The 27,241-nt window shown below is 41.2% G+C and overlaps 1 protein-coding gene across 2 annotated transcripts in view; it reads right to left on the reverse strand.

The window, feature by feature from the left end:
* Positions 1-1,604: 1,604 nt before the first annotated feature.
* NAGA (alpha-N-acetylgalactosaminidase) overlaps positions 1,605-27,241 on the reverse strand; it is a 47,183-nt gene continuing 21,546 nt past the window's right edge. For both annotated transcript variants that reach the window (XM_077275178.1, XM_077275179.1), the window contains 7 exons: positions 20,298-20,467; positions 13,537-13,711; positions 8,673-8,850; positions 6,135-6,229; positions 5,698-5,859; positions 4,955-5,152; positions 1,605-2,358 (listed from right to left, as the gene is read on the reverse strand). In XM_077275178.1, coding sequence (XP_077131293.1) covers positions 2,080-2,358; positions 4,955-5,152; positions 5,698-5,859; positions 6,135-6,229; positions 8,673-8,850; positions 13,537-13,711; positions 20,298-20,467 — 1,257 coding nt within the window. In that variant the 3' untranslated portion in view covers positions 1,605-2,079. The remainder of the gene's footprint in view (positions 2,359-4,954; positions 5,153-5,697; positions 5,860-6,134; positions 6,230-8,672; positions 8,851-13,536; positions 13,712-20,297; positions 20,468-27,241) is intronic.

The raw sequence follows: 27,241 nt of genomic DNA on the forward strand, positions 1-27,241 counted from the left end.
TTCTGAAACCTAACCAACATACAAGGCGAAAGCTGAGATGGCTTTTCTTATCCGGATTTATTATTCACAATGTAAATGTCTATAAATGAGATGTAAGAGTCAGTGCACAGGTAACAAAATCAGCATCACAGCACAGATCAAAAAGAAAATTGCAGCTTTGCCCCTTTGTGTATGTATTGTATATACAATATGTATATCTATAGATATATATGCAATGTAAAGATAGCCGCTTTCTTTTTTCATAGAAAATAGATAAGGTATTATCTGACCATGCTCTGACCCTAACAGAGTGTCTTCGCTGTGCTCGAAAAATATGTTCCAGACCCCGCGCTTCCATGTCTCGTGGCTGTTACATAGCCGGCACATATGTGGGGATTGGCGGCTTGTTAGGGAATCCCTGCATGTGTTGACAATATCGAAAAGCCGTGAGACATGGAAGCACGGGGTCTTGAACATATTTTTCGAGCACGCTGAAGACAATCTGTTAGCGCCAGAGCATGCTCAGATAACACCTTATCCCAGCACGTTCTCTCATCACTAGAGTATACAGTATGGGCACAGTACATGTGCATTATAGTATAGTAATTAGACATTTGGATAACTCCTGAACGCTTTGCTCATTGCGTCTGCTATATACGCCTAATGATGCCATCTGTAAGTGAGCCTACAGTGCATAAAAAAAATAAAATAAATGACATTACATTTTAATAATTCACAAATAAGTTCGGGTGTTGCTAAACAGATTACTCTGAGGCCGAAATTTTAGAAATGAAAGGCATAAAGGAAAGAATAAAGACTCCAGTTGTATCCGATCTGGTTGACTCTGAAAAAAAGTGATTTAAAGTAGTTGTACCAAGTTATCAGTTACTGAATAGCGGAGGTGCACACCCTCCAGCACTGGTCCAATCAGACAAGGCTCTGTAAACCATTTTCTAGATCATTGCGTTCCCAACCTCCCTCCAGGTGATCAATAAGTTATCTCCTTATTAATTTGGCAAAACTCCTTTATATGAATTTTTCTGGGGATAAGAAAATCATTTCTGCTCTCTTTTTCTTCCCGAAAAAGCACTGTTCTTGTCGAGTATTATAGGGTCAGGCTTATTTTAGTAAATGGAGTTGAGCTGTATGGCTTTATTCCCACTAGGCGTTTTCAAAAAAATGTAAGTAATCCATTTTACTAGTGGGTGCAAAAATGGCGCAGAAAATCGGCAACATGAAAAACTCACCAAAAGCAATTTGTGATAATGTAGCCTAATAGTTGAAACACTTTATGGACAAGAGTGGTGCTATATCCCTAAATAAAGGCAAAGCTTCTAAAGCTAGACAATCCCTTAAGAAAGTTACTCTCTTTTGGTATAGTATAGTTTCTACATTGTACAAATTACGGTCTCGTATGTGATTAATTTTCCCACCTAACAAATTTCTGTCCAGCAATAGATTAGCATTTACAGGTATCCTTACACATTGTATTGTATATGTCAGATAACTAATGTGTACTGGAGCATCAAAATTATTTCCTGATAGCAAAAATTGTGGGAAAAAGTATTGGGTGTGTTGGATTTTAAGATGGTTTTTTTTTTACTTAAGAGAGAAGAAGCTTAATCCCGTTTTCCCACTGAAAACACATGCACGCTCGGCGAAACCAAGTTTATAGGGTTGTTGGAAGGAATAATCGTCAACTGCAGTGTTCAGCCAGCAGTTATTGTAAGGGTCTATTCTAGAAATATCAAGCCTCACCATGTGTGGACATCTATATGAGTGCAAGTCGAACTCTGTGACGGCAGGAGATATATATTTTTTTTTAATTAATGAAGCACAAATATAACGAGACAATTCATTGAAAATAGATTATTGGAAAGATTGGACAGGTGTGTAATAGATCACGAGATTTCAAACCGCTTTCATGCCATTTTGTTATAAATGAAGGTCGTATTGCTTAGCATTTTATTGAAAGAAGCACTGCCAGTGATTTCAAGTATTTCAAGTATAAAAAAGGCACAAGGCTCTCGTAAAAAAAAAATTTGTATCGCCAGATTGCCCAAACGACTTATTCAAATCATGGTGTAGTCAAATATGACATTACAAAGGGTGATCGGGCATAGCAGCTGGGCGAACAAACAACATGACTACACCGGAAGGGTTAATACTCATTGGAAATGTTTTTTCTGGTTTAAAAGTGCCCAAGTATTCTTTTTCAAATACGTCATAAACTTTATAGCCAAACTCGCACTTGGTTATGTTCATCTGGGTAAGGCTTGTGATGAAGCGTTTCGGCAGACCATCCGTTCCCGTATTCAGTACAGCCACAGCATACTGTTCATCCGTCAGTTCTCTTCTCCATACCTCCAGACTGCCAACCTGCAATAAGGACAAACCTTAGCAAGAGTGAAATCGTGTCCAAAAGACAATATATCTACACCTAAGTGATGGTTTGGCATCAGGTAAAACACTGAACCACGTGTTCACGTGACCACCACATTCTTAAAAGGTTATTCCTATCTTTAGATCTTTGTGCCTCAACATAAGATTGACGATAACTTTAGGAGACCCACAATGATCTAAAAAAATGGGGCTCTGGATAGCTACAAGTGCTCCTCGCAAAATTAGAATATTATTAAAAAGTTAATTTATTTCAGTTCTTCAATACAAAAAGTGAAACTCATATACATCAGTGTGATCTGTTTCAAGTGTTTATTTCTGTTAATGTTGATGATTGTGGCTTACAGCCAATGAAACCCCAAAAGTCATTATCTCAGTAAATTAGAATACTTTATAACACCAGCTTGAAAAATGATTTTAAAATCCGAAATGTTGGCCTACTGAAATGTATGTTCAGTAAATAAATGCACTCAATACTTGATCGGGGCTCCTTTTGCATCAATGTGGCCTGGCATGGAGGCGATCAGCCTGTGGCACTGCTGAGGGGTTATGGAAGCCCAGGTTGCTCTGATAGCAGCCTTCAGCTCGTCTGCATTGTTGGGTCTGGTGTCTCATATTCCTCTTGACAATACCCCATAGATTCTCTATGGGGTTAAGGTCAGGCGAGTTTGCTGCCAACCAAGCACAGTGATACTGTTGTTTTTAAACCAGGTATTGATGCTTTTGGCAGTGTGGACAGGTGCCAAGTCCTGCTAGAGAGTGACATTTCCATCTCCAGAAAGCTTGTCGGCAGAGGGAAACATGAAGTGCTCAAAAATTTCCTGGTAGACGACTGCACTGACTTTGGTCTTGATAAAACACAGTGGACCTACACCAGCAGATGACATGGCTCCCCAAACCATCACTGATTGTGGAAACTTCACACCATTACTCCTGAGGAAGCTACATTTTGTGGTGATACGCGTGGAGTCAGCTGCTGCATACAAGTCCCATTACCATATAACTTCACCCATTTGGCTGATTCCTTACCCTGGATTTGCTTTTGTCTTCTCATTTAAGTCCATTTGATATTTATGTGCATTTTGATAATATTTGGCACCTACTCCTTACATATTTTATTGCACCATGTGGCGCTCTCTGATCAGCATCTGTGAATATGTCTCTTACATAATTTTGACTATTGCATTCTTTTTCCGGGCTTTATATATTTACTGTGTATTGAAATATTTTGGGTTACCTCAGCGTGTACATTGGAGGAGGGGTGTTGATCCTTATATGGACACATCCGGTGACATATGTCAGCCTCTTTTGGCCTTTTAAATGTTTTTATTATGCATGTCCTTTATTTGTTGTATAAGAAAATGATTTGGGCTATTTAGCATATTTGGTGATCCTGACTACCTTCCACACTTCTTTCTCCTACATGTGTTTACCCTCGGTGTATAGATGGTGATCCCATTATATTAGTGGTACCCTCAGCTCCCTATTTCAGCACGCATTGCCTGTGTGAACGATACCCAATGCCTACTTGAAAGTGTGAAGTCCTACAGTGGTAAGTTTTGAAGACAGGTATAACCCTTTAATTCTGATTCACTGTGTTAGGTCTAGACCAGGGCCCGGTGATGACATCCCTCTTTTTGTTATACCATGCACACCAGCGTTTTCCATCTTATTAGTGATGCGTGAACGTGCCCGGATAAGGTGTTATCCGATCATGCCCGGGTACTAACTGAGTGTCTTGGGCGTGCTTGAAAATATCTTCAAGTCCCCGCGGCTGCATGTCTCGTGGCTGCATGTCTCGTGGCTGTTAGACTGCATCAACACATGCAGGGATTGACTAGCAAACAGGCACTCCCTCCATGTGTTGTGGCTATCAAACAGCCACAAGATATGCTGGCATGGGGACTCGAACATAATTTTCGAGCATGCAGAAGTCACTCAATTAGCACCGGGGCATGATCAGATAACACCTTATCCGAGCACGTTCACTCATCATAACATCTTACGGCTGTCCAAATTGGGACTGTCATGACATCCTGAGAATTGTGGTCCATTTGCATTACAAGATTATCATAAATGAACATTCCTATGAACGCTTGCTTTGCGATAATCCTGCAGTCAAAACAGGCTGCTGATCCCTCGATCAAGGAGTAAAACACTCGATTGTCGGGTGTAATGCACAAAAAAGCACGTCCTCGGCAGCTCCTCATCCTGTGTGAACACGACTCTAATTTCCAAGAACAATGGCAGCCTATGTACACTGAACGATCTATGACATATCATTAAGTGCGTATCCTTACAGGGGTCGTTTAATGCTCCAGGGGTTGGACGGTGTGAACCCATCTTAGAGCCACAAAATGGAGAACAAGTATACAGCGCGAAGATCTCCCTGATGTAAAGCCAAGTTTGGACTCCATTGATTCCCAAAGTTTGTCTACAAATTACTATGGACACGTCTTTTGTTATCATATATTACAGATTCCAGAAGGATTTCCAAATCTTTTTTTCTAACACATACACAAAATCAGGTTTTCACAAAAAAATACAATAAATTTGTTATTTATTCCACAGGTACCTTTGCAATTCTTGCCCCCTGCTTTCCAAGAGGATCCTGATTAATGTAGATCATAAGACGGTTTTGCAGGAGTTCCTTTGCATCTTGGGAGATAGTCCTCAGGTCATTAGACATGATTAATGGGGCTGCTAGAATTGCCCAAATTGCCAGTTGTGATTTAGATTGCTCATAGCTCAGTCCAAAATTCCCAACGATGAGCTACAACAGGAAATGGCCAAAACTTGTCGTTAAATGAAGGATATTAGAGCTTGATTGAAAATAAATGTAACGAGTGACGGTTGACATAACGGATTCTTTACAGTCAAAACATCATAACCCATCTTTAGGTACAGGGAAACCTTAACATATGAAATCCCGAATACAAGAAGAAAACCCTAGCTATGGCTTCACTCATATGCCAAGCTTCATCACTGGCCATTTTTCTGACTACAGCTTTTTGTTAACCAACAACAGTAAAAAGAACTACCCCTATCACGATACTCTATTAATTTATCAAAAAATGGATAACAATTGGTATTATCCGTTTTTTGATAAATTAATAAAGAGTATCGTGATAGGGGTAGTCCTTTTTACTGGTGTTGGTTGTCTATTACTCCCCTTTTTTCTACTTGATTTAGATAGTTGGTTTGGCTACAGCTTTTCGTTAGCAGTGGGGCAGCTCCCTTTACCGAGACCCTAAATATTATAAAGATATGCTTTATAAGAATAATTTTGTATGCGAGGCTTATTCCTGTTCTGCTCACCATGTCTGGATCATTCCACCTGCCGGGGCCTGCAGCAGATTGTAGATTGTCCTGGTTGTCAGCAAACCATTCTATGATGTTCAGCACACTCTCCCACGAGTCCTGAACATCACCATAGTTTCTCCACATGTTACAGATTTCACCCAATAATGTGTAATTCACCTGTCAGTAGATAAACAAAGCTTTTACCATCTTAATAATGGAGAATCATGGCATAGCAAAGACAGAGATAGGACTGCGGGTGAAAGTGATCAATGAGTGGAACAGGCTGCCACGAGAGGTGCGGAGTTCTCCTTCCATGGAAGTCTTCAAACAGAGGCTGGCCAGACATCTGTCTGAGATGGGTAAGTGAATCCTGCATTGAGCAGGGGGGTTGGACCAGATGACCCTGGAGGTCTCTTCCAACTCTAACATTCTAGTACTGTGTTAATACTCACTTTTGGAGGAAGGCCACCTTCGTACGCAGGCCAGCTGCAGGAATATAGGATCGGCCTCCCAGTCGCATTTAACGCTGCACTCATTTTAGGATATCCTGCATGAAAAAAAAAAAAAAATTAGAATTGATTCTATTTGAAATAAAGGGTCAGCCTTGGCCTCCTCCTGTCCTAGGAATTCCTATACGTTTAATTACATAAAGATCATATACGACGCTTTGACCAATCATTTGGACAACAGCCCTCTCAGCCATCACTCCCATACATAGGAGCATTCACTTGGCCACGTTAGCTTTGAGCTCATCTCAGGGAGTAAAATGCGATCAGAAATCCGAAAACAGATATGCGTGACAGACATCTATCCAGTCGGCTGGCGCCCCCATACAAATTAGACCATTGGCCCAACCAGCCGATATCGGCGGGTTCAGTCGACATTATTCTAATGAGTATGAGGGCATTAACAACCCTTTGTTATCTGTAACCTAAAACCTCTCCCCGCCTCACCAATCATGTCCAATGAAAGGTCATTGGAGGATACTTAACAAGGCAAACATGCACTAACCTCTTCTGGCTGTGTCCAATTTTTGTGCCTTCATTTTTTTTCTTGCCTTCTACCATTAGTCATACCTTTTTTGTTATTCCACTGACATAGCCATATGAGGGGTTTTTTTAAAATTATTATTAGTCCCCTTAAGAAACTTGAACCTGCGATCGGAAGGGAATAGGCGCATGGAATGGTATGCCCCAGGAATGCGTGCCTCAAAGATGTTGTCCCACAAGCTAAGTACATTCTAATTAATAGATCTTAGAATATAAATAAGTTTCACAATTAAAAAAAAAAAAAAAGTTCCTGTCCTGAGAGAATCTTCTATATGTGCCCTTGTAGTAAGGAGGTGTCTGACTGTACATGGACATGGTCAGATATACCTCAGCTCCTGAGCAGGGTAGGAAGCAAAAGAGTATACAGGCAGGACAGCATGTGATCACAGCTGATTTTTCTCTGTGAGGTAAAACAAGTTTTTAAACTGTCAGAGAAAGGTTTTACCTCACAGAATACAGCAGCTGCGATCCTGTGCTGTAATGTCTGTGTACTCTAGTGATGGGTCGTTCGTGAACGAACCGACACAAAGAAGTGGCTCCCTGCTGTGAACGATGGGAGCCAGCTCCCCAGTGAGAGCCACTGAATTCTCTAAATGGCTCTCCCTGAGCGAAAAATTCTGGTGTTCCGCGGGTGAAACTCTGCCCACCTGACCCAAACTCCACCCATTCATCAATTTAATTGGCTAACTGCAAATAGGCGGTGTTTCAGCCATGAGTGGGCGGGGTTTCGGCCACATTCACATCTTGTTAAATATGTGTTCACATATTGTGAACACATTTAATAGAGATCCATTTAATATCCGAAAGAGCCGGCTCTTCTTGGTGAGCGGAGCCAAAAGAGCCAGATCACCAAAAAGAGCCGGATTGCCCATCACTAGTATACCGCCCTTTCCCCTTCACTCCCCCACCCCCCATGCCCAGGAGCTGTGGTATGATCAGACCATGGTCCTGTACGGTCACAGACATTACACAGGACATAGTAGGAGCATATTTATAAGATTATCTCAGCACAGGAACATTTTTTTATTAACACATACAGTTGTGAAACGCCAAAATCAGAGGCTGACAGCAGCATGTAAGTAGTTAACAGCAGTGTTCTGAGCCCATCTCTGATCGCTGCTGTTACATGCAGTTCATGAATGTATTGAGAACTGAGCTTAGCTTTTTCTCAAAGGCCATAGTAAATGAATGGAGCGGTAGTTGGGCGTCTGAAGCGCCGCCCATTTTGTAACGGGAATAAAAGTGAAAGGGAAATTGTTACCGCTTTGGAATCTTCGCTTTAAAAACAGGTCTCGTCACATGAAAAGCTTATGGCTACACATGATCCACTTTTGAATCTGGTTGAAAAGGCCAGGCAGGTCATTAAAGAACTTTTGAGAAAATTGTCCAATTATCTTCGGTCCCTAGAAAACGAAGCAGCTATAACAATATCTTGAATATGTTTTGGTAGACAGCTAAAATGCCAAAACTTGTGTCACTGTTCAAATATTTCTGGACCTGATTATTTAAGAATAAAGAAAACTATACTGCATGCTGTTGACGCATGTTCTTTCACCAGCATGAACATTTGGCATCATTTAGAACCCGGACTAGAAACCCCTTTAATTGCCTTCCTATGACATTGTCGCTAGTGTGTGGGTAAGATAGGAGAATGGTGAGATCATTGGTGACAAGTGTGGAGGTGAGCGCTGATAGCCTCGGTATAGTACGGTGGAATTCTTCTTTATTTTAAACATCCTTTATTTCAAGAGTGCTGTACATGTGAAAAAGTGCAAAAAGGGTTTGTAATACCCAAATAGGATAGTGTTATACTAGTATCCTACATATTTTATTCATATCTAACAGAAACAGGCCAGGAAATGGTGGTGCAATAGTGTATGGTTGAAAAAGGTGAATCCCAAGTTAATGTAGAAGAACACCATGACACTGGCATGAACATACCTAAAGCTTTTTCGTTGGAGTTTGAGTAACAGCCATCAAACTTTAACATGTCAACTTCCCATTTTGCAAATGTCTCAGCATCAATTTTGATAGTGTCCAAAGTTGTCCCGGGATAGCCACCACATGTATAGTTACCCATATCACCATATATACCCAACTTCAGACCTCTGGCATGGAGCTGTAATACATAGAAGATCATATCATCATATATACCTCTCCCATTGGTCCGACAAACTGAAAACAGAGGATAGAGAGAGCGATCACAAAAATAACGAATATATACGTGTAGACATTATTTTGTGATTCTTTATCTGAAACCCTCTTCGTAATATGAATCTATGAGTTGCCACCCAAAGGTTAATGATGGGAATTACAGTCTGATGAGGATTATCGTAGAACAGTTTGCGAACTACATATACAAAGCCTCTAAGTGCCAGAAGAGCAGATTTCCCCATCAAGTGACGCCATTTTTGAAATTACACACTTCTGGGAATTTATCTACAGGTGTAGTGATCATTTTGACTCCATGTGTTTGCCAGAAACAAGCAGCAGTGGATGTTGCTGAATGTAAATTGAAATTGTAGTGACCAGTACATTGTAGTGCCCATACATTGTAGTGCCCAGCTCATGCTTCTGGAGACACGAACCCGTAAAATAGGTGGGCTCTCATCGCGACAGAAATGCCAAACATGTTGATGCGAACTGTGGTTTAGGTACACTGTGGGGCTCAGAAGGGAGGGGGAGGTATTTGTATTTTGGAGCGTAGAATTTGCCGAATGTCTTTTGTCAGGCGAGGAGCCATAGCGCTCTTCCAAAGCCTTTGCACTACCAGTAACATGGAAGTCCCCTATATTTCCGTTAACAGATGACGGACCTCAGTGAGGACTTGCTTTTTTTGTGGATTGAGTTAAAGCTTTTATTGGGAACATTTTACATTTTGGATCACATTTATCCTATGGTCTACGCAGAGCACTTATATTGGGGGATCCATCTAAACCTCCAAGTGACGTGATTCAGATCATACCCCAGAGGGATCCATTGACTATAATGAGGCAGCAGAGTTACTCTGGACTCCGTGTGGCCTCTGTTCAGCGGCGTCCTTCTTTTAAAGAAGTGCATAAAACTGTGGTCATCCGCATTTTTATGCATGCCTAAAAAGATGGACATCGCCAGATCATAGGCCAGACGGGTCCACAGTGCCTCCATCTGCCCCATTATATGGAATCCTCCACCGGGGGTTCCGTCTGAATCACATTTTTCAGAAATTTACACGGAAACCCCGCTGTAAGCGCTCAGAGCAGGATAAATGTGAGCCACGCCTAACTGCGATCTTTGGGAGGTAGAATGAACAAATCAACAGCAGGTGAAGAATTTGTTTTAATTTCTTTTTATTTTTACGTCATTCCTCTTGCGGTATAAGACAACTTTATTCTTCGGGTCAGTGCGATTGATGAGATATCTAGTTTTTTTCTGTTTGACTGCTGCCACTCACAAAAAGACACTTTTTTTCAAAAGCAACTTTTTACATCACCATTGTTTGAGAGCTATAATTTTTAATATTTCTGCAGACAGTGCACAACTTTCTTTTATTGCTTTCTATTCCAATTTTTGGAGGCAGAATGAACAAAAGACAGCAATTTGGGAATATTATTTTTTTTTTGTAGCGGGGGGGTGGGGGTGGGGAGGGTTATGTCATTCTCCATGTGGTAAAATTGATAAGGCAACTTCATTCTTTGGGTCAGCACTATTACAGCAATACCACATTTATATAATTTTATATGTTTGGCCAATTATACACAATAAAAACTACTTTTTAGAAAAAAAAATATTTTTGCATCATTTTATTCGGAGAGCTATAACGTTTTTATTTTCCCACTGTCGGAGCCGTATGGTGGCTTGTTTTTTGCGGGACAAGAAGACATTTTCAGCTATACCATTTTTATTTACATGGTTATTTTTGATTGCTGTAAATTCAGCTTTTTTTTGGAGGTATGATGAAAAAGCATTGTTTTTGCCTTGTGGTTTTTTTTTTATACATACACAGTACATTGAATGTGTTAACTAGTGTGATGGTTTTATAAGTTTTATAGGGCTGGTGGTTACAGACACAGCGATACCAAATAAGTGTAACTTTGTTTATTTTTGCTATTACATAAATATGTGGCGCCCCAGGGTCCTGGTCGTCACAGTAATGTCGCTTTCCTCACGGGGAGAGTGATGTTATGTTTGGAGGCAAGAAAGGATAACTGTCGCCAGGTACCACAAACATGCAACACATTCACACTCCAGGCCACAAGGGGGAGCTTTTTATCCTATTTTACTAGATGACTCCCCTACACATATATATATATATATATATATATATATATATATATATATATATATATATATATATATATATATATATATATATATATATATATATATATATATATTGTGGTTTTTGGAGGGAAAGTTAGTCAGTCCTTCAGGGAAGCTGTTCCTGGCAGGAGCGAGTCCCTGTCAGAGGACAGAGGAGAGAGTTCACGGAGCTGCTGCAGCTCCCAGGAAAGAGACAGGTAGGAAGCTGAATACGTTGCAGTGAGCGTGCATGAAAGCAAAGCATGGAAGAGGAGACCAGAGGGGGACCAGCCCCGAGCTGGCTGCCTCCTTCTGAGGCGCAGATAACTGGTAGCTGGAACATCGAGGTAGTAAGGACCTCTACACCTTACTTCAGAGACCGGCAGGACAGCTAATTGCACGTTACCTGTCCGCACCTACACCTAGGAGGCACGGTGACACCCCACAGAGCCGGGTTATCCAAGAGACCCTATAAACAGGCTCAAGTCACCAGTCATATGGGTTTTGTCCTATCCTAAATGAGGACAGAGAGAGACACCACATCTGTGAGGACCTTACGAGAGGCTTAGCAGTAAGGGACTACACCACTACAGCGCAAGGGAAGGCTACTGATTTCCACCTGGATAAGGGGACTCTGGACTTGCCTCCAAACCGGCCGGACCCTACCTGCCCTGTGATCTGGTGCTCTGGACTGTGGATGCTGAAACCAACAGTAAACAAGGTAATGAGACTGCAATCCTGTGTCCTCGTTCTTCACTGCACCTCCCACCATTCTACTATCTACATACTGGGAAGCCCTGGGGATATACTTCACCTGTGGGAAGGTATACCATCTAGCTGCCATAACATCACCCCAGTGGACCCCTTAAAGCAGCGTCGGTCCCTACTGACCAAATACCACAGGTGGCGTCACGAACATAAACTTTATTCCCTTTAAAGACCTTTCCCTTTTACATGGGCGCCCTGGGCCACGGACCGGGTCACAGCCACCGTGACATCCCCCTGTGAACATCGGACCCGGTACAGAGTACCCCACGGCCCTGCGGGCTACTCAAATATACTTAATATATTTTTTTTTATTTTCTTTTTAAATTTTTTTTTTTTTACTTTGTACCTCTATGAGACTTGTCACTTTAACTTTCATTAAACCGATCACCTCGCTGGTATAATGCATTGCAATGCATTATACCTGTCAATGCTACACAGACAATGCATTATACCTGTCAATGCTATACAGAGAGAGCCAGCTTTCCGTAGCTGGTTGACCCAAAGGTTGTCATGGCGACCTCGAGTTGGGTCCTTGCGATGATGTCGAAGGGGAATCGGAAGCCCTCTCCCAGCCTCCTAAATGTTGCGATCGATATAAATTGCAGTATTTAGGGGTTTAATTGGTCTGGGGTGGGGCAGGCACAACTCCTGGGAGTGACAGCCGGATCTTGGCCATTACTTATGCTGAGCTCCTGTGCCCACATGATGTAAATTTACATCATAGGTCGTGAACTCCTTCCCAATCAGGATGTAAACTTACGTCAAAGTCCGGGAGGTGGTTAAAGGGGTTTTACTGGGCTTTAAAAAAAAACTTAGAAGGCTGATTACCAGATCATTACACTGTGCAAGGAGCACACGGTCATGATTCCTCTATACTACCAAATCAAGTGGGCGATCACATGACTGTTACCTGTGGTCATGCACCATCTACACCACTGTGTAAAAATTTTAGGCCAGTCTGGAAAAAAAATAGATGCAAAATCCACTGATACATATCAAAGTATCTTAAATGGCCATGTGCCAGTTACATAGACCAATTATAAATAATATGGATACTCCAAACGATCATATATCCTACACAGAAAAATGGAGTACAAGTCCAAACAAGTTTTTTTTAGATAATAAACAACAAAAAAATCATCCATAAATGCAACAGGCATGAGATGAACCCTCATTCTAACCTGCAAACTCACAATAAATTGTAAGGAAGTATCTCTTTAAGGGTTGCTAGACTCACCCATGTAAGTATCTGCCAGTGCGTGTCCTGTAGCGGCCCCTGTTGCATTTATGCATTATTATTTTTTTGATTAAGTGCAATATTTTTCTTGCATTAATGCACACGAGTTTTTGTATGTGCCTTGTCTGTTTCTGTCTACTTGGTTTTGTATCATATCATATTTATTAATAAAATTATATCGTTTATTATGTCAAAAATCTTGTTTGGACTTGTACTCCATTTTTCTGTGCAGTCTGGAAAAAGTTCTGGAAAGTAAGAATGTTTTCAAAAGTAGAAGTGCTAATAATTTATTTTTATCAATTAGCAAAATCCTAGTGAAGGAAAAAAAAAAAATCTAAAATCACATCATTATTTGGTGTGACCGCCCATCATCTTCAAAACAGCATCAAGTCTTCTAGGTAAACTTGTACACAGTTTTTAAAGGAATAGTATAATTAATGTAGAAGATAAATCACAATATATTATAAATAATTATTATTACATAAATGGTTGATGGAAATATTACATACTTGTACTTACATAATCTGCAAGTGCCTTAATACCACTTGGAAACCTTTTTGGGTCAGGTTGAAGTCGTCCACTAGAGTCTCTCTGCTTTAGAGTCCAGCAATCATCGATGCTGATGTAAACGTAACCAAGATCCCTCCATCCACTGTCAACCATTTTGTCTGCTATTCTCTTTATTAATTCTTCACTAGAAAATATTAAACCAAAATGGATTAAAAAATAATAATAATCCTGCAATCTAGATTTCTTATTATTTAACGGGGGTGGTATCAGCAGATGCAGCCAGATTCATACTGCCCCATTCAAACAAGAAATGGTTAGACTACATTGACATTACAGAAGTGCTCTGTGCCAAGCACTCTGGAGTGACCGCTTTACCCTAGAAGATGGTATTGAGATATCCCCCTAACATGTTCATTAGTTTGGATTCAGTTTGACCTTTCCAGTGATTAAGCCTTTTTTATGCAAATTGCCTCTTCAGAACAGAAAAGGACTTGATCTCTAGTGTCCCCTATTGGATGTAGCAATCCTAAAAAAGGCAATTATCAACCCTTTAAAACAGCTTTGTCACATGACCAAGGATAACAGGCCAAACAAAAAAAATTATGTTTCCAGCCAGCTAACGCTCAGCACGCTCATTGCTATCTAATTAACGCTGCTGGTGATTAAACTAAAGTAAATAATGACAACATTCAATAGCGCTTACGCAGGTGGTAAATTAACTTAAAATTAAGTTAATAACAATAGTGTGGTGATGGGGTTGGGATTATGTGTGGTGATGTGTTGGGGGCGGGATTATGTGTGGTGATGTGTTGGGGGCGGGATTATGTGTGGTGATGTGGTGGGGGGGCGGGATTATGTGTGGTAATGTGGTGGGGGGCGGGATTATGTGTGGTAATGTGGTGGGGGGGGGCGGGATTGTGTGGTAATGTGGTGGGGAGGTGGGATTGTGTGGTAATGTGGTGGGGGCGGGATTATGTGTGGTAATGTGGTGGGGGCGGGATTATGTGTGGTAATGTGGTGAGGGGGTGGGATTATGTGTGGTGATGTGGTGGTGGGGCGGGTTGTGTATGTGGTAATGGTGTGGGGGGGCGGTTTTTGTGTGATGTGTTGAAGGGGCGGGATTGTGTGTGGTGATGTGGTGGGGGGCGGGATTATGTGTGGTGATGTGGTGGGGGGCGGGATTTGTGGGGGGCGGTATTGTGTGTGGTGAAGTGGTGCGGATTGTGTGGTAATGTGGTGGGGGGCGGGATTGTGTGTGGTAATGTGGTGGGGGCGGGATTGTGTGTGGTAATTTGGTGGGGGGCGAAATTGTGTGTGGTGATGTGGTGGGGGGCGGAGCTACTGCGCAGGGGGCGGGATTAGCGAGTAATCACGATGCTATATATATATATATATATATATATATATATATATATATATATATATATATATATATATATATATATATATACTCGAGTATAAGCCGACCCGAGTATAAGCCGAGACCTCTAATTTTGCCACAAAAAACTGGGAAAACTTAATGACTCGAGTATAAGCCTAGGGTGGGAAATGCAGCAGCTACTGGTAAATTTCAAAAATAAAAATAGATACCAATAAAAGTAAAATGAATGGAGACATCAGTAGGTTAAGTGTTTTTGAATATCCATATTGAATCAGGAGCCTCATATAATGCTCCATACAGTTCATGATGGGCCCCATAAGATGCTCCATACAAAATACGCCCCATATAATGCTCCATAAAGTTCATGATGGGCCCCATAAGATGCTTCATACAAAAATATGCCCCATACAATGCTGCACAAAGGTTGATTATGGCCCCATAAGATGCTCCATAGAAAATGTGCCCCATACAATCCTGCACAAAGGTTGATGGCCCCATAAGATGCTCCATAGAAACATTTGCCCCATATGCTGCTGCTGCAATGAAAAAAAAAATAAAATAATGACATACTCACCTCACCTCTTGTCCTGAGCAGGCGGGGTCACCGGCACTTGCGATATTCACCTGTCCCCGTACCATCGCTGCGTGCCACTCCGTCTTCCGCGTCCTCTGCAGTGACTGTTCAGGCAGAGGGCGGCGTGCACACTAACCACGTCATCGCGCCCTCTGACCTGAACATCACAGGCAGAGGACGCGGAAGACGGAGCGGCGCGCAGCGGTGGAACGAGGACAGGTGAATATCGGAATACTCACCCTCCCCCGTTATACTCACCTGCTCCCGGTGCGGTCACTGGCAGCTTCTCACTGACAGATGGTCTCCGGCAGCTTCTTCCTATGTTCAGCGATCACATCGTACCGCTCATTAAAGTAATAAATATGCATCCATATTCATTACTTTAATGAGCGGTACCACATGAGCTCTGAACATAGGAAGAGCTGCGGGCGCCGGAGAAGCAGGGACATGCAGAGACGTGCCGGCGAGCAGGCAAGTATGATTTGACAGCTGCTGCTCCCCCTCCCCCGCCGACCCCCTGGGACAACGACTCGAGTATAAGCCGAGAGCACTTTCAGCCAAAAAAAATGGGCTGAAAATATCGGCTTATACTCGAGTATATACGGTATACATTTTTTTATTATTTACCATTTAAAAAAATATATATATATTGTCTTTTTTTTTTTTTTTTACTAAGTCCCTCTATGAGACTGATCGCAGTACTAATGTAGACTCCAAGGAAGTTGCAGGCATGCCATCTCCGCCATCTGGAGGAATCCTTACATTTTCTACATGTCTTCCTCACTGTAAGGAGCAATGTTCTGCTCTCAGCATATCTTTGTGTACAAGCAACAAACTAAAAATAATAATAATAATAATAATAATAATAATAATAATAATAATAGACAAATGTCATGTCGAATCTGTGGGGATTTCCTGATCGTGATTTACCACTTCTTTTTTACTTTTTTCCCCCCAACATAAACATAATTTAGTTTCCTTAAAATGTGGCTAAAGAATCAAAGTATAAAGAAGTGAAGATGGAAAATTACTTCAAGAGGTTTAAACTGACTTGGGTAAAAGTTTGTATCTTTCTTCAGACAGGATAATTAATAGGTTAAAAGGGATTAACTAGTCTGTTCTAGCCACAATATAGTTGACAAATTGCCTTCAGTTGTCCAATATGAAAAGAAATTGAAACCTTGCCCTGCTCTCCCGGCCTCTGCCATAGGAGAATCTGAGGCACCCCAAATTTTGAGGAGGTAAATAAGAAAAAGGCAGGAGCAAGGTAACCGCTGCAGGAAGACGGCAGCGACAGGAGTGGGGCAATGTGAAGCAGGAGCCATTGATCTCCCAGCAGTGGGCTGCAGGAAAATGGAGTCGGAGGCAGCACATGCGCAGATTGAGATCTCATTATTCCAGTCTGACTGCTCTAACTGTATAGAACCTTTTCCTATTTAGCAGCCAGAATCCGCTTTCCTTCATCCGTAATGAATGTCCCCTGGTTCTTTATGCAAATTGCCTCTTCAGGGAGTTACAGGACTTGAACCTATTGGAAGTAGCAATCCTAAAAGTCAATATCAACCCTTTAATGAGCATTATTATAAGACTTAGGATTAGAGTTGAGCGAATTTTATTGGGTCAGGGCTTATTCGGCAGTGCAAGCCATGAGATCTGACAGTCAAATCCTAAGACATATGACAAGGCTCATTAAAGGGTTGATATTGACTTTTAGGATTGCTACTTCCAGTAAGTGGCATTAGAGTTCATCTCCTCTACCTTTCTGAAGAGACAATTTGAATATTTAAATTTCCCAGAAACACATTGCATGGCCTAAAAGTCTCTCTACTCCGACATGTCACTCTCCACAAGGAGAAATGTTACCCCTTAGATCCTGGTTCTTTGTAAGGTCCTAGGAAGGTATAAATCATATGCCATTCCTTTGTATTGACCACACATGGATTTATCCATATAAATGAGATCCCTCTGAGGTGTATTTTTTAGAATTTAAACAAGCCCAACTTTTCTAACCTCTCATTGTATCAGAGGCCTCCATCCCTTGTAATAATCTAGTTGCTGCTTTTTGAATTGAGTCTAACGTCCCAATATCCTTCTTAGAATGTGGAGCGGATCAAAAGATTTCATCTCTTTTTATGCACCCTTAAATCTTGTCTTCTAAAGATACGGTCAAAAAGTTGAAATAATAAATGCAATAATGCTGGGCATCCTACCAATATCTGTCACAGTTCTCTATACCAATGAAAGAAAAAAGCCAAAATGGAGAACCGATACCATCTACTTCAGTTTTTTCTTTAAGACATCTTGAAATACAGACAAGAATCAGTTAAAAAAAAAAATACGAGAAGGAACACGAGATTCTTCCACCATAATATTTACAGGACGTTAAGATATATGAACCCAATTTAACTTGGAGAAAGCGCTCCATCTTGTTTTGACGCCACCTTGTTTGGTTTTCTTTACACAGTGTCAAAGTGCTGAGTTTTCTTTCCTACTTTATAAAGCATTATTATCATCAGGTCATATGTCGATGACACAAAGGTTCCCAAGATGCATAGTTTGAGACCATGACCAGTAACGACTGAAAACCTTCTGCAGACCTTCCGATGGGTACAGTTTCCACAATTACTGAAAGAAGGGCTGAGCTTGTCCTGATAGTCGAAGCCCATCTCCAGCCATCATAAGACAAACACTTGCACAGACGCTTAAGGGGAATGCTATACTTAAATTGGTTGATTATAATTCATAGGTGAGACTTGTAAGGAGCACACAGGAGGGGGTCTGCAGCACTGAGGAGAAGTAGGTTCTACTGGAAAATGTAGTTTTAGCAGGTCTGAAGAAGATGGCCCATTGTCATGATTCCCAATGGCAGGGAAACATCAAAACACAAAGATAACGGACGAGCTCTGGGTGATGGAATCTCGAGCTGACCATGAGCTAAATCTACCACACAACTAATAGTAGCCAGGGAGCATACCTGATTAACCCTAGATGCCACGCGCCAGCCGGAGGACTAACTACCCCTGGTAGAAGAAGGAACAGACCTGGCTTACCTCTAGGGAAATACCCCAAAAGATGATAGCAGCCCCCCACATGTAATGACGGTGAGTTTAGAGGAAAAGACATACACAGTATGAAGGTAGATTTAGCAAAGAGAGGTCCACTTACTAGATAGCAGAAGGATACAAAAGAGGACTTCACGGTCAACTGAAAACCCTATCAAAAAAACATCCTGAAATTACTTTAAGACTCCTGTGTCAACTCATGACACAGGAGTGGCAATTTCAGCCCACAAGAGCTTCCAGCTACAGAGAATAACAAAACTGCAAACTGGACAAAAGATACAAAACAAAAGGACAAAGTCCACTTAGCTGATCAGCAGACTAGTAGCAGGAACATGCAACCGAAGGCTCTGGTTACAATGATGACCGGCAAGGAAATGACTGGAGAGTAAGGCTAAACAGGAAACTCCCAAACACTGATGGGAGCAGGTGAACTGAGACAGCAAAGACACACAAGTCACCAGTACCACCAGCAACCACCAGGGGAGCCCAAAAGCGGATTCACAACAGCCCATTCAACAAGAAAATGCAATTACTGTTCCTTGTGGAAAACAAAACGCAATTGTGAGAATAACTATTAAAGTAATTACTGGTTGCCGTCTTCTGCAGTTTCCAGCGCCGCTCCGGTCTCCCTCCTGCACCACGTGGCTGCAGCTCTTTCCTCTTGGCTCACACCGTGGACCGTTAGTTCATTTGCTAATTGAAGTCTATGAGAGCCTGGTTCTGAGTCCGATAGGCCTACATTCAGAAAGTGACTTGTGGCCCACACAGAAACACTGTGCTAAATGGCTGGTCATAACTGCGGTCACATGATGTACTGCCGGAATTGGCGGAAAACCATGACTGGTGAGTATTTTAATGCATTCACTGAACATGCATTACTTATGTCTAATGGATGGGGATGATGGGGGGGAGTACAGCTCCCGCGTGTTTTGGCTTTTTTTTTTTTTTTATTTAACACGGACCATGAATATTTAAAAGGTAACCCATTATGGGCAGCATAAATCAGATCCTGGCTTCATGACTGCAGACAGGTATATTTTACTTTGAAACACTCCAGCATTTTGGAGAAAATAAAAGTACTTTGAAGATCTAACCGGGGATCATAGCCGGAGACTTGTCCAGCTCTACCTCAGATGGCTTTTTTCAGGGCTGCTAGAGGCAATTGACAGGTCTCTTACATAATAAAAGACTCGTCAAACACGTAGAGCAGCACTAGAAGAAGCCATCTTCAAAGTATAATCGGATGACAGGTTCCCTTTAAAAGGGTTTTCCCAACTTAACAAGTTATCCCCCATTTATAGGACAGATAACATGTTGGATGTTTCTAAGCTGGGACCACTACTGATCCCTAGAAGGAGGCCTTGAAGTGCCCTACTTGATTGTAGTGACTACCGTGCATGTGCACCCCTGCTCGTGTCATGGTTTTTGGTACTGTTGAGACTCAGTGAAGCATGTGTGGCCATAGAAAAAAAAAAGCAAGTCAGAGCTCTGTTGTTAGGATCAGTGGGGGTCCTATGGGACCTCCTGCAATCAAAGTTATCACCTATCCTGATACATGATAACCTCTTTAAGACATGTTGTTTCAAAACGTTGCACCATTCTAAAGTAAAACACAGTTTGGTAGGATTCTGGCAGCAGTCATTGAATCGCACTGTCTGCACTAAGGCTAGCACTACTTTGGTGACAGTTTCCTTTTGTCAATAACCGCAGTTGAAAAACAATGAACTCACATACAGGTCACAATCAGACTTACCCTATACAATTATCTGGGTCAGTTTCACAGTCGATGTTGCATCTGTAGCGCTCCCATGTCATCCAGCCCATGGGGGGCGTCATAACTAATCCATTATCCAAAGATGAGACAAGCGACGACAGGGCAAAGACTATGCCCACGAATAGCAGATGCATTTTGGCCACTTGTATCTATAAAAGTAGAACATGTTATGAGTGATTCAAGAAGAAATGTATTATATATTTCATGCTAAGTTACCATTTTGTTGTATTGTGGCTTAGGCTAGCTACAAATGGCATTTCTGTCTACAGTTGGGCACATACGCTCAGGAGGTTTGTGCCCAATAGTGTGCACTGTCAGGATGGATCCCAGGGCATCGTCCACCATAGAGACCCACTGTAAAAAAAATATACCACATGGTTTACACTTGTGGCTGTGTATAATCCTATGCCAGCACATACCAGTCAGATGGAGACCAAAAGAACACACATTTTGGCCTCCGTCTGGTGCATGAGGGCTTATGGGAATGTTCCAGTATACGTCCGGAATAGCTCCCAATGTATACGTAGTCTAAAAAAGGTATACAAAGGAGCCACAAGACGTTTCAGGATCCATAACACAACACACACCGCTGTCACTTGATGGGCACCAATGACTTACAGCTTCCAGTATACGCCACTGAGGTGTCATTTCAGCTTGAAAAAAAAAAACCACAGTAGGTTGCAGCCCTATTGTTTGTCAAATAGGATGGGACCTATAATGGAGGCTCCATGGTACAAGTCCAGCATCACATTAATGTTCTTGCTCAGATGATTAGTACTCAGGATTTTTTCCGGTTCACAATTGACCTCTCAGATGTCCAACCATTGTATAGTCTTACGGACTTATATTTACATGAGCAAAATGCCAGTTTGAAGGAAAACCTGATTTACAGGTTTGTCTCCAAGATTTAGTGAGATGTAGTCCCCATTCAGCTGTCATTCCCCAACACACATACAGCTGCTACAGTCACGAGACATCACATTTTCTAATCTGGTTCCCGCACTGTCGGATGTTGACTGAGCTCAATCCGGCTGTGGTCAAGGTGTGGCTCAAAACTAGCAGAAGTGACTAAGAGTTAAAACAAAGCTTTCAAAAAAAAAAAAAAAAAAAATAGAACGGCACTAGGTAAGGCGATATTCAATGGATGGTAGGACAAAATGCTGCACAAGCCGATATCTCATATGACCATGAAGCGGTGGTGGTTTCAACACGCACTGCGGTGCTCAACCAAAAAGGAATCCATAAAGAGAAATATGAAGAAAAAGAAATAGTGGCACTCACCAAGCGATCCGTTTAAAAGTGCTTTTATTCTCCCACTTAGTGGGGTGAGGACATACCTCTAGGGCAGCGGGTGTACATGAAGGTGCAACGAGCAAACAGGACGACGGCCGTTTCGCGCCGACTGAGCTTCAACGGGTCCAGGTGTGTGATTAGGACTCATGTCAGTTCCTTTATAGGGAACTCTAAATCATCTGCATGGTACGAGTCTCTAATTAATAAGTTGTGCATAAACAATATATACAATCTAAAAAGCACAACAATAAATCACATACAAATGCAGAACAAACAACAAACAATAATTATAAAAAGACAGACATGTCTAATTTATCGTTCAGACCCATTGGACCCTGAGCATTTCTTCTCATAATCCATTTAGCTTCATGTTGCAAGAGAATCTTATTGTGGTTTCCTCCCCTCGAAGGGTACTTAACTATTTCTAAACCTGCAAAGCTCAATAATCAAGGGTCAGCATCATGTTTTTCCTGCATATGACTAATAAGTGGCAAAGAGCCTTTTCCTGAGGTTATTGAACTAAAATGTTCTCTAAACCTCGTCTTACCTATATAATAAAAAGAGCAGGGACAATAGAGGATATACACAACATTTTTGCTTCTACATGAAATAAAGTCTTTAGTTCTATGGGACCCGTTTTTAGAGGACTGTGTGTTAGATGAAATCGGCAATAATTGCAATTACCGCACTTAAAATTTCCTGGGCTGGAGGTGGTTTTTAACCATTTTTTTTCCTCCGGTATAATGCGATTATGCACCAATATATCTCACAAATTTTGGGTGCTTCTGTAGGCAAATTGTGGATTGCCAATATTTATTTTAGCTAAATCTCGGTCTGATTGCAAAATATGCCAGTTTCTTCTAATGGCTATATGAACAGCTCTATCCATTGGACTGTGTTTAAAATTAAAAATAACCTTCTCTTTTTGAGTGTGCACTCTGTTATTCTTATGCCTTTGATTTTTAAGGAGGTCCGTCTGTGTAACATTCTCAGCACGTTGTTCTGCTTCATCCAGCAGTGATTTCGGATAACCCCTTTCCAAGAAGCATGACCTCAAATCTTTTAACTGTTCTTCATACACCTCTTCAACATTAACACTCTTTCGATATCGAAGCATTTGACTATAAGGCGATCCTCGCTTAGTGTGAAAAGGGTGTGCGCTATCAAATCGTAACATATTATTTGTAGCCGTCGATTTTTTATGGACCCAAGTGTTTATCCGTCCATCTATGATGTCAATCTTCACACCTAAAAACACTAAGCTATTGCCTCCAAAACAAGATGTAAAGCGCATATTGTCAGCATTCTCAGAATTTAGATAATCTACAAAACCCTCGAAGTCTTCTTTCATTCCGTCCCATATAATAAATATGTCATCAACAAATCTTAAAAGACAACGAATGTGTTTAAGGTAAGGATTAAGAGCGCTATAGATATACTTCTCTTCAAATACCGATAGGAATAAATTTGCAAAAACACATGCGACCGATGTACCCATAGCGGTACCGGTCTTTTGCAAGTACCACTTATCGAGAAATTTAAAGGTATTATGTGATAAGACAAATTGCAAACCCTCTATAATAAAGGAAGCAAGGTCCTGATCTACATTACCGTTTATCAGAATTTTTTGAATAGCTTCTATACCAGCATCTTGTAGGATTCTTAGATATAGGCTAACAACATCTATCGAAGCCAGGGAGAAACTGGTTTGCCAATCAAACTCCTTCAAGAAAGCCAAAAAATCCCCAGAATCTTTCACAAACGAGGGTACTTGCCGCAGTAGCGATTTTAATAACCAATACAGGTATTGCGATAATGGTTCTGTTAAGGACCCTACCCCTGATATTATAGATCACCCTGGAGGTTTTTTGGAATCTTTGTGTACCTTGGGTAAGCTATACCAAAATGCGGTGTTAGGAAACTCAGGAAATAAGTTTTCTCCTCTCTTCTTAGTCTTCTTAGTCAAGACCTCAAGCGCTACATATTTATTCAATAATGACCTTAGTCTCCCTCTATGTTTAAAAGTTGGATTAACATCTAACTGCATATAGGTGTCCGGATCATTCAACTGGGATAAAGCCTCTTCTACATAATAGGTACGATCTAGCACAACCACGTTACCCCCTTTATCCGCCTTGCGGAACACTACATCCGTCCACTTTCTCATCTCCTGTAATGCACTCATCTCTTCTTTAGTTAAATTTCGATCTGGGGAATGGTAAAGAATCGCCTCCACATCTCTAATTACAGAGTCGTGGAACAAGTCGATAGCATTCCCTGGGGAAATTGGTGGCATGTAGTTGGAGTGTATTCCACCCTTGAAAGGATCAGCAGGGAGTTGTTCCCTCTCAGAAGGTAATGATTCCTCTCTGACAATAACTGTATCACTCAGATGTGCCAACAGTAGAGTATCTTCTAAGTCTCTAGTATCCATATTTTGGCCTACCATGAAGCCCAAACTACCCACTGTTACTGGACATTCTGAACTTGTTGTTGTTCCAGTCATATCTTTATTTTTTATGTTGGCATAATATTTTTGTAAATTAAGCATTCTAATATTTTTTAAAACAATCTATTTTAAATTATACCAAGTCAAATTGTTCCGGTACACAGAAATTAAACCCTTTTGACAAAACTGCCACATGATGAATATTCAGGGTTCTATGCGACAGGTTTATTATCTGTAGGCTATCTTCCACGGGTTTTATTCTTTCCAGGAAACCTGTTTCCGCTTTCTCCACGGATTTATGTTTCCTACCCACTGTCTGATTTTCTTCCTAAAGGGGTAATATGTTAGAAGATGTGGAAGCCTGTTCTTGATCCTCCATCTGTTCTTTCGCGGCACTGGACTCGGAATCAGTAATCCAACCATCCGTTCTGGGTTTCTGTTTTTTTATATTTTTATTACTGCGATTCTTAAAAAATGTGCGTTTTTTCTTATTCCAGGTAAAAATCTATCCATTATCAAAATCATTTTTGTCTCTCACAAATTTTTCTTTTGTTTAGTTTCTATTTGAATTAAAACTATTTTTTTCTCGAGTTTTTTGCTGAAGGCATTAAACTGGACCTCAGTTAAAGGAGAAGACAATTAATTTTTTGCTTTTTCCAACTGTATGCACAAATCAGCATATTCTCTCTCATTTTGTGTAACTACTAGTTGTAGTAAGTTCTGGGAGCATTGTAGATGTATACGTTCCCATTCTTGCTGAAAACTCACATCCTCCTTGTACTGGGAAATTTCTTTAAAAACACGAAGTCCTCTAGGTACCCATTCACATTGAACATACGAGTTCAGCGATTTTATAGTCCAAAAGAGACGTATCTCCCTTTCAGCTAGAGCATGGATCCTCGTTTCCAATGTATGTCTGCCGATAATCTGTAATTCATCTTTAAAATTGCAATCAGCAAAAAATCCTCCTGCACCTGCAGAATAACAGAGTGCACACTCAAAAAGAGAAAGTTGAGCAGAAGGTTATTTTTAATTTTAAACACAGTCCAATGGATAGAGCTGTTCATACAGCCATGTACTGGCATATTTTGCAATCAGACCGAGATTTAGCTAAAATAAAGATTGGCAATCCACAATTTGCCTACAGACGCACACAAAATTTGGGAGATATATTGGTGCATAATTGCATTATACCGGAGGAAAAAAAATGGTTAAAAACCACCTCTAGCCCAGGAAATTTTAAGTGCGGTAATTGCAATTCAGATACATAAACAGAAGAAAAACATGCAGCACTCACCCAATGTCTTCACCAACATTTATGTCCTTTATTTAGCAAAATTAGCCATTGTGGATGTGGCGCGGCATCGGCAGGAGTGTACAGGGGAGCGGGAGAGTGCAGAGACGAGACGACGGCCGTTTCGCGCACAAGCGCTTCTACGGGTCCATGTGTAATTGCAATTATTGCAGGTTTCATCTAACACACAGTCCTCTAAAAACGGGTCCCTTAGAACATAGAACTAAAGACTTTATTTCATGTAGAAGCAAAAATGTGGTGTATATCCTCTATTGTCCCTGCTCTTTTTATTATATAGGTAAGACGAGGTTTAGAGAACATTTTAGTTCAATAACCTCAGGAAAAGGCTCTTGCCACTTATTAGTCATATGCAGGAAAAACATAATGCTGACCCTAGATTATTGAGCTTTGCAGGTTTAGAAATAGTTAAGTACCCTTCGAGGGGAGGAAACCACAATAAGATTCTCTTGCAACATGAAGCTAAATGGATTATGAGAACAAATGCTCAGGGTCCAATGGGTCTGAACGATAAATTAGACATGTCTGTCTTTTTCATAATTATTGTTTGTTGTTCGTTCTGCATTTGTATGTGATTTATTGTTGTGCTTTTTAGATTGTTTTAGATATATTGTTTATGCACAATTTATTAATTAGAGACTCGTACCATGCAGATGATTTAGAGTTCCCTATAAAGGAACTGACATGAGTCCTAATCACAAAACTGGACCCGTTGAAGCGCAGTCGGTGCGAAACGGCCGTCGTCCTGTTTGCTCGTTGCACCTTCATGTACACCCGCCGCCCTAGAGGTATGTCCTCACCCCACTAAGTGGGAGAATAAAAGGACTTTTAAACATATCGCTTGGTGAGTGCCACTATTTCTTTTTCTTCATATTTCTCATTAAAACATAGCTTTACCTTTCATTCACATTGAATATACAGGTGTTAAAATTAAGCATATTTGTTGCATGTATCTTTTTTCTGTGTTTTTTTTCCCCTATGTGCAATGAAAAAACCCCACCGATTTATGATTTGAATAGGAGGCCGCGGCCACTATCAGAAGATGGAGCAGCTCGGAAAATGAGCACTTCCATCACCGAGAGCAGCTGATTCAACATTGACCTAAGGATAGTAGTGAACAACTTCTTTCCATTATATATTCTCAGCTTTCATTTTCTATTTGCTCATGCCATGTAGAAAATACAGTATATGCCATAGGCATACACGTTGCTACATTTATTATGCTTACTTACATAGCGCTATCATATTCCGCAGCGCTTTACAGACATCATCGCTGTCCCCATCGGGGTCACAATCTACATTCCCTCTCAGTGTGTGTTTGGAATGTGGGAGGAAACCGGAGAACCCGGAAGAAACCCATTCAAACAAGGCGAGAACATACAAACTCCTTGCGGATGTTGTTCTTGGCGGGATTTGAACCCAGGACTCCAGTGCTGCAAGGCTGCAGTGCTGACCACTGAGCCACCGTGCTGCACTTTACACTAGATACAAGCACTATACTGAGGTCACATATTCAGCTGAGGCAATTGTAGACCCACGGCACTAAATGCTTCTCTACTGTGCTATCCACTGCCAATCACGGCCATGTCATTACCGGTGGGTTTACCGGATGTACCGTAGCAGCTCCCGGACCGATACACGGCTGTATGTGCACATCTCAGCGAACACAGCCACCATTCTCCGATTGCTTGAACTACAGCAGTCTTGCACAAGTAGGTTTTCCTTCCAGCAGATCTTCCCTCACTATAGCTATGATCCGATCCATATGATTACCTATCTATTCTATACATCAACTCCAAAAACTGAACTCATCGACTACGTACGCAAACTATAACTATTCTATATATGTATACATTGGTGTGCCCATAG

Source organism: Ranitomeya variabilis, chromosome 7, assembly GCF_051348905.1.
Source record: "Ranitomeya variabilis isolate aRanVar5 chromosome 7, aRanVar5.hap1, whole genome shotgun sequence".
In the NCBI taxonomy this organism is placed as follows: Eukaryota; Metazoa; Chordata; class Amphibia; order Anura; family Dendrobatidae; genus Ranitomeya; species Ranitomeya variabilis.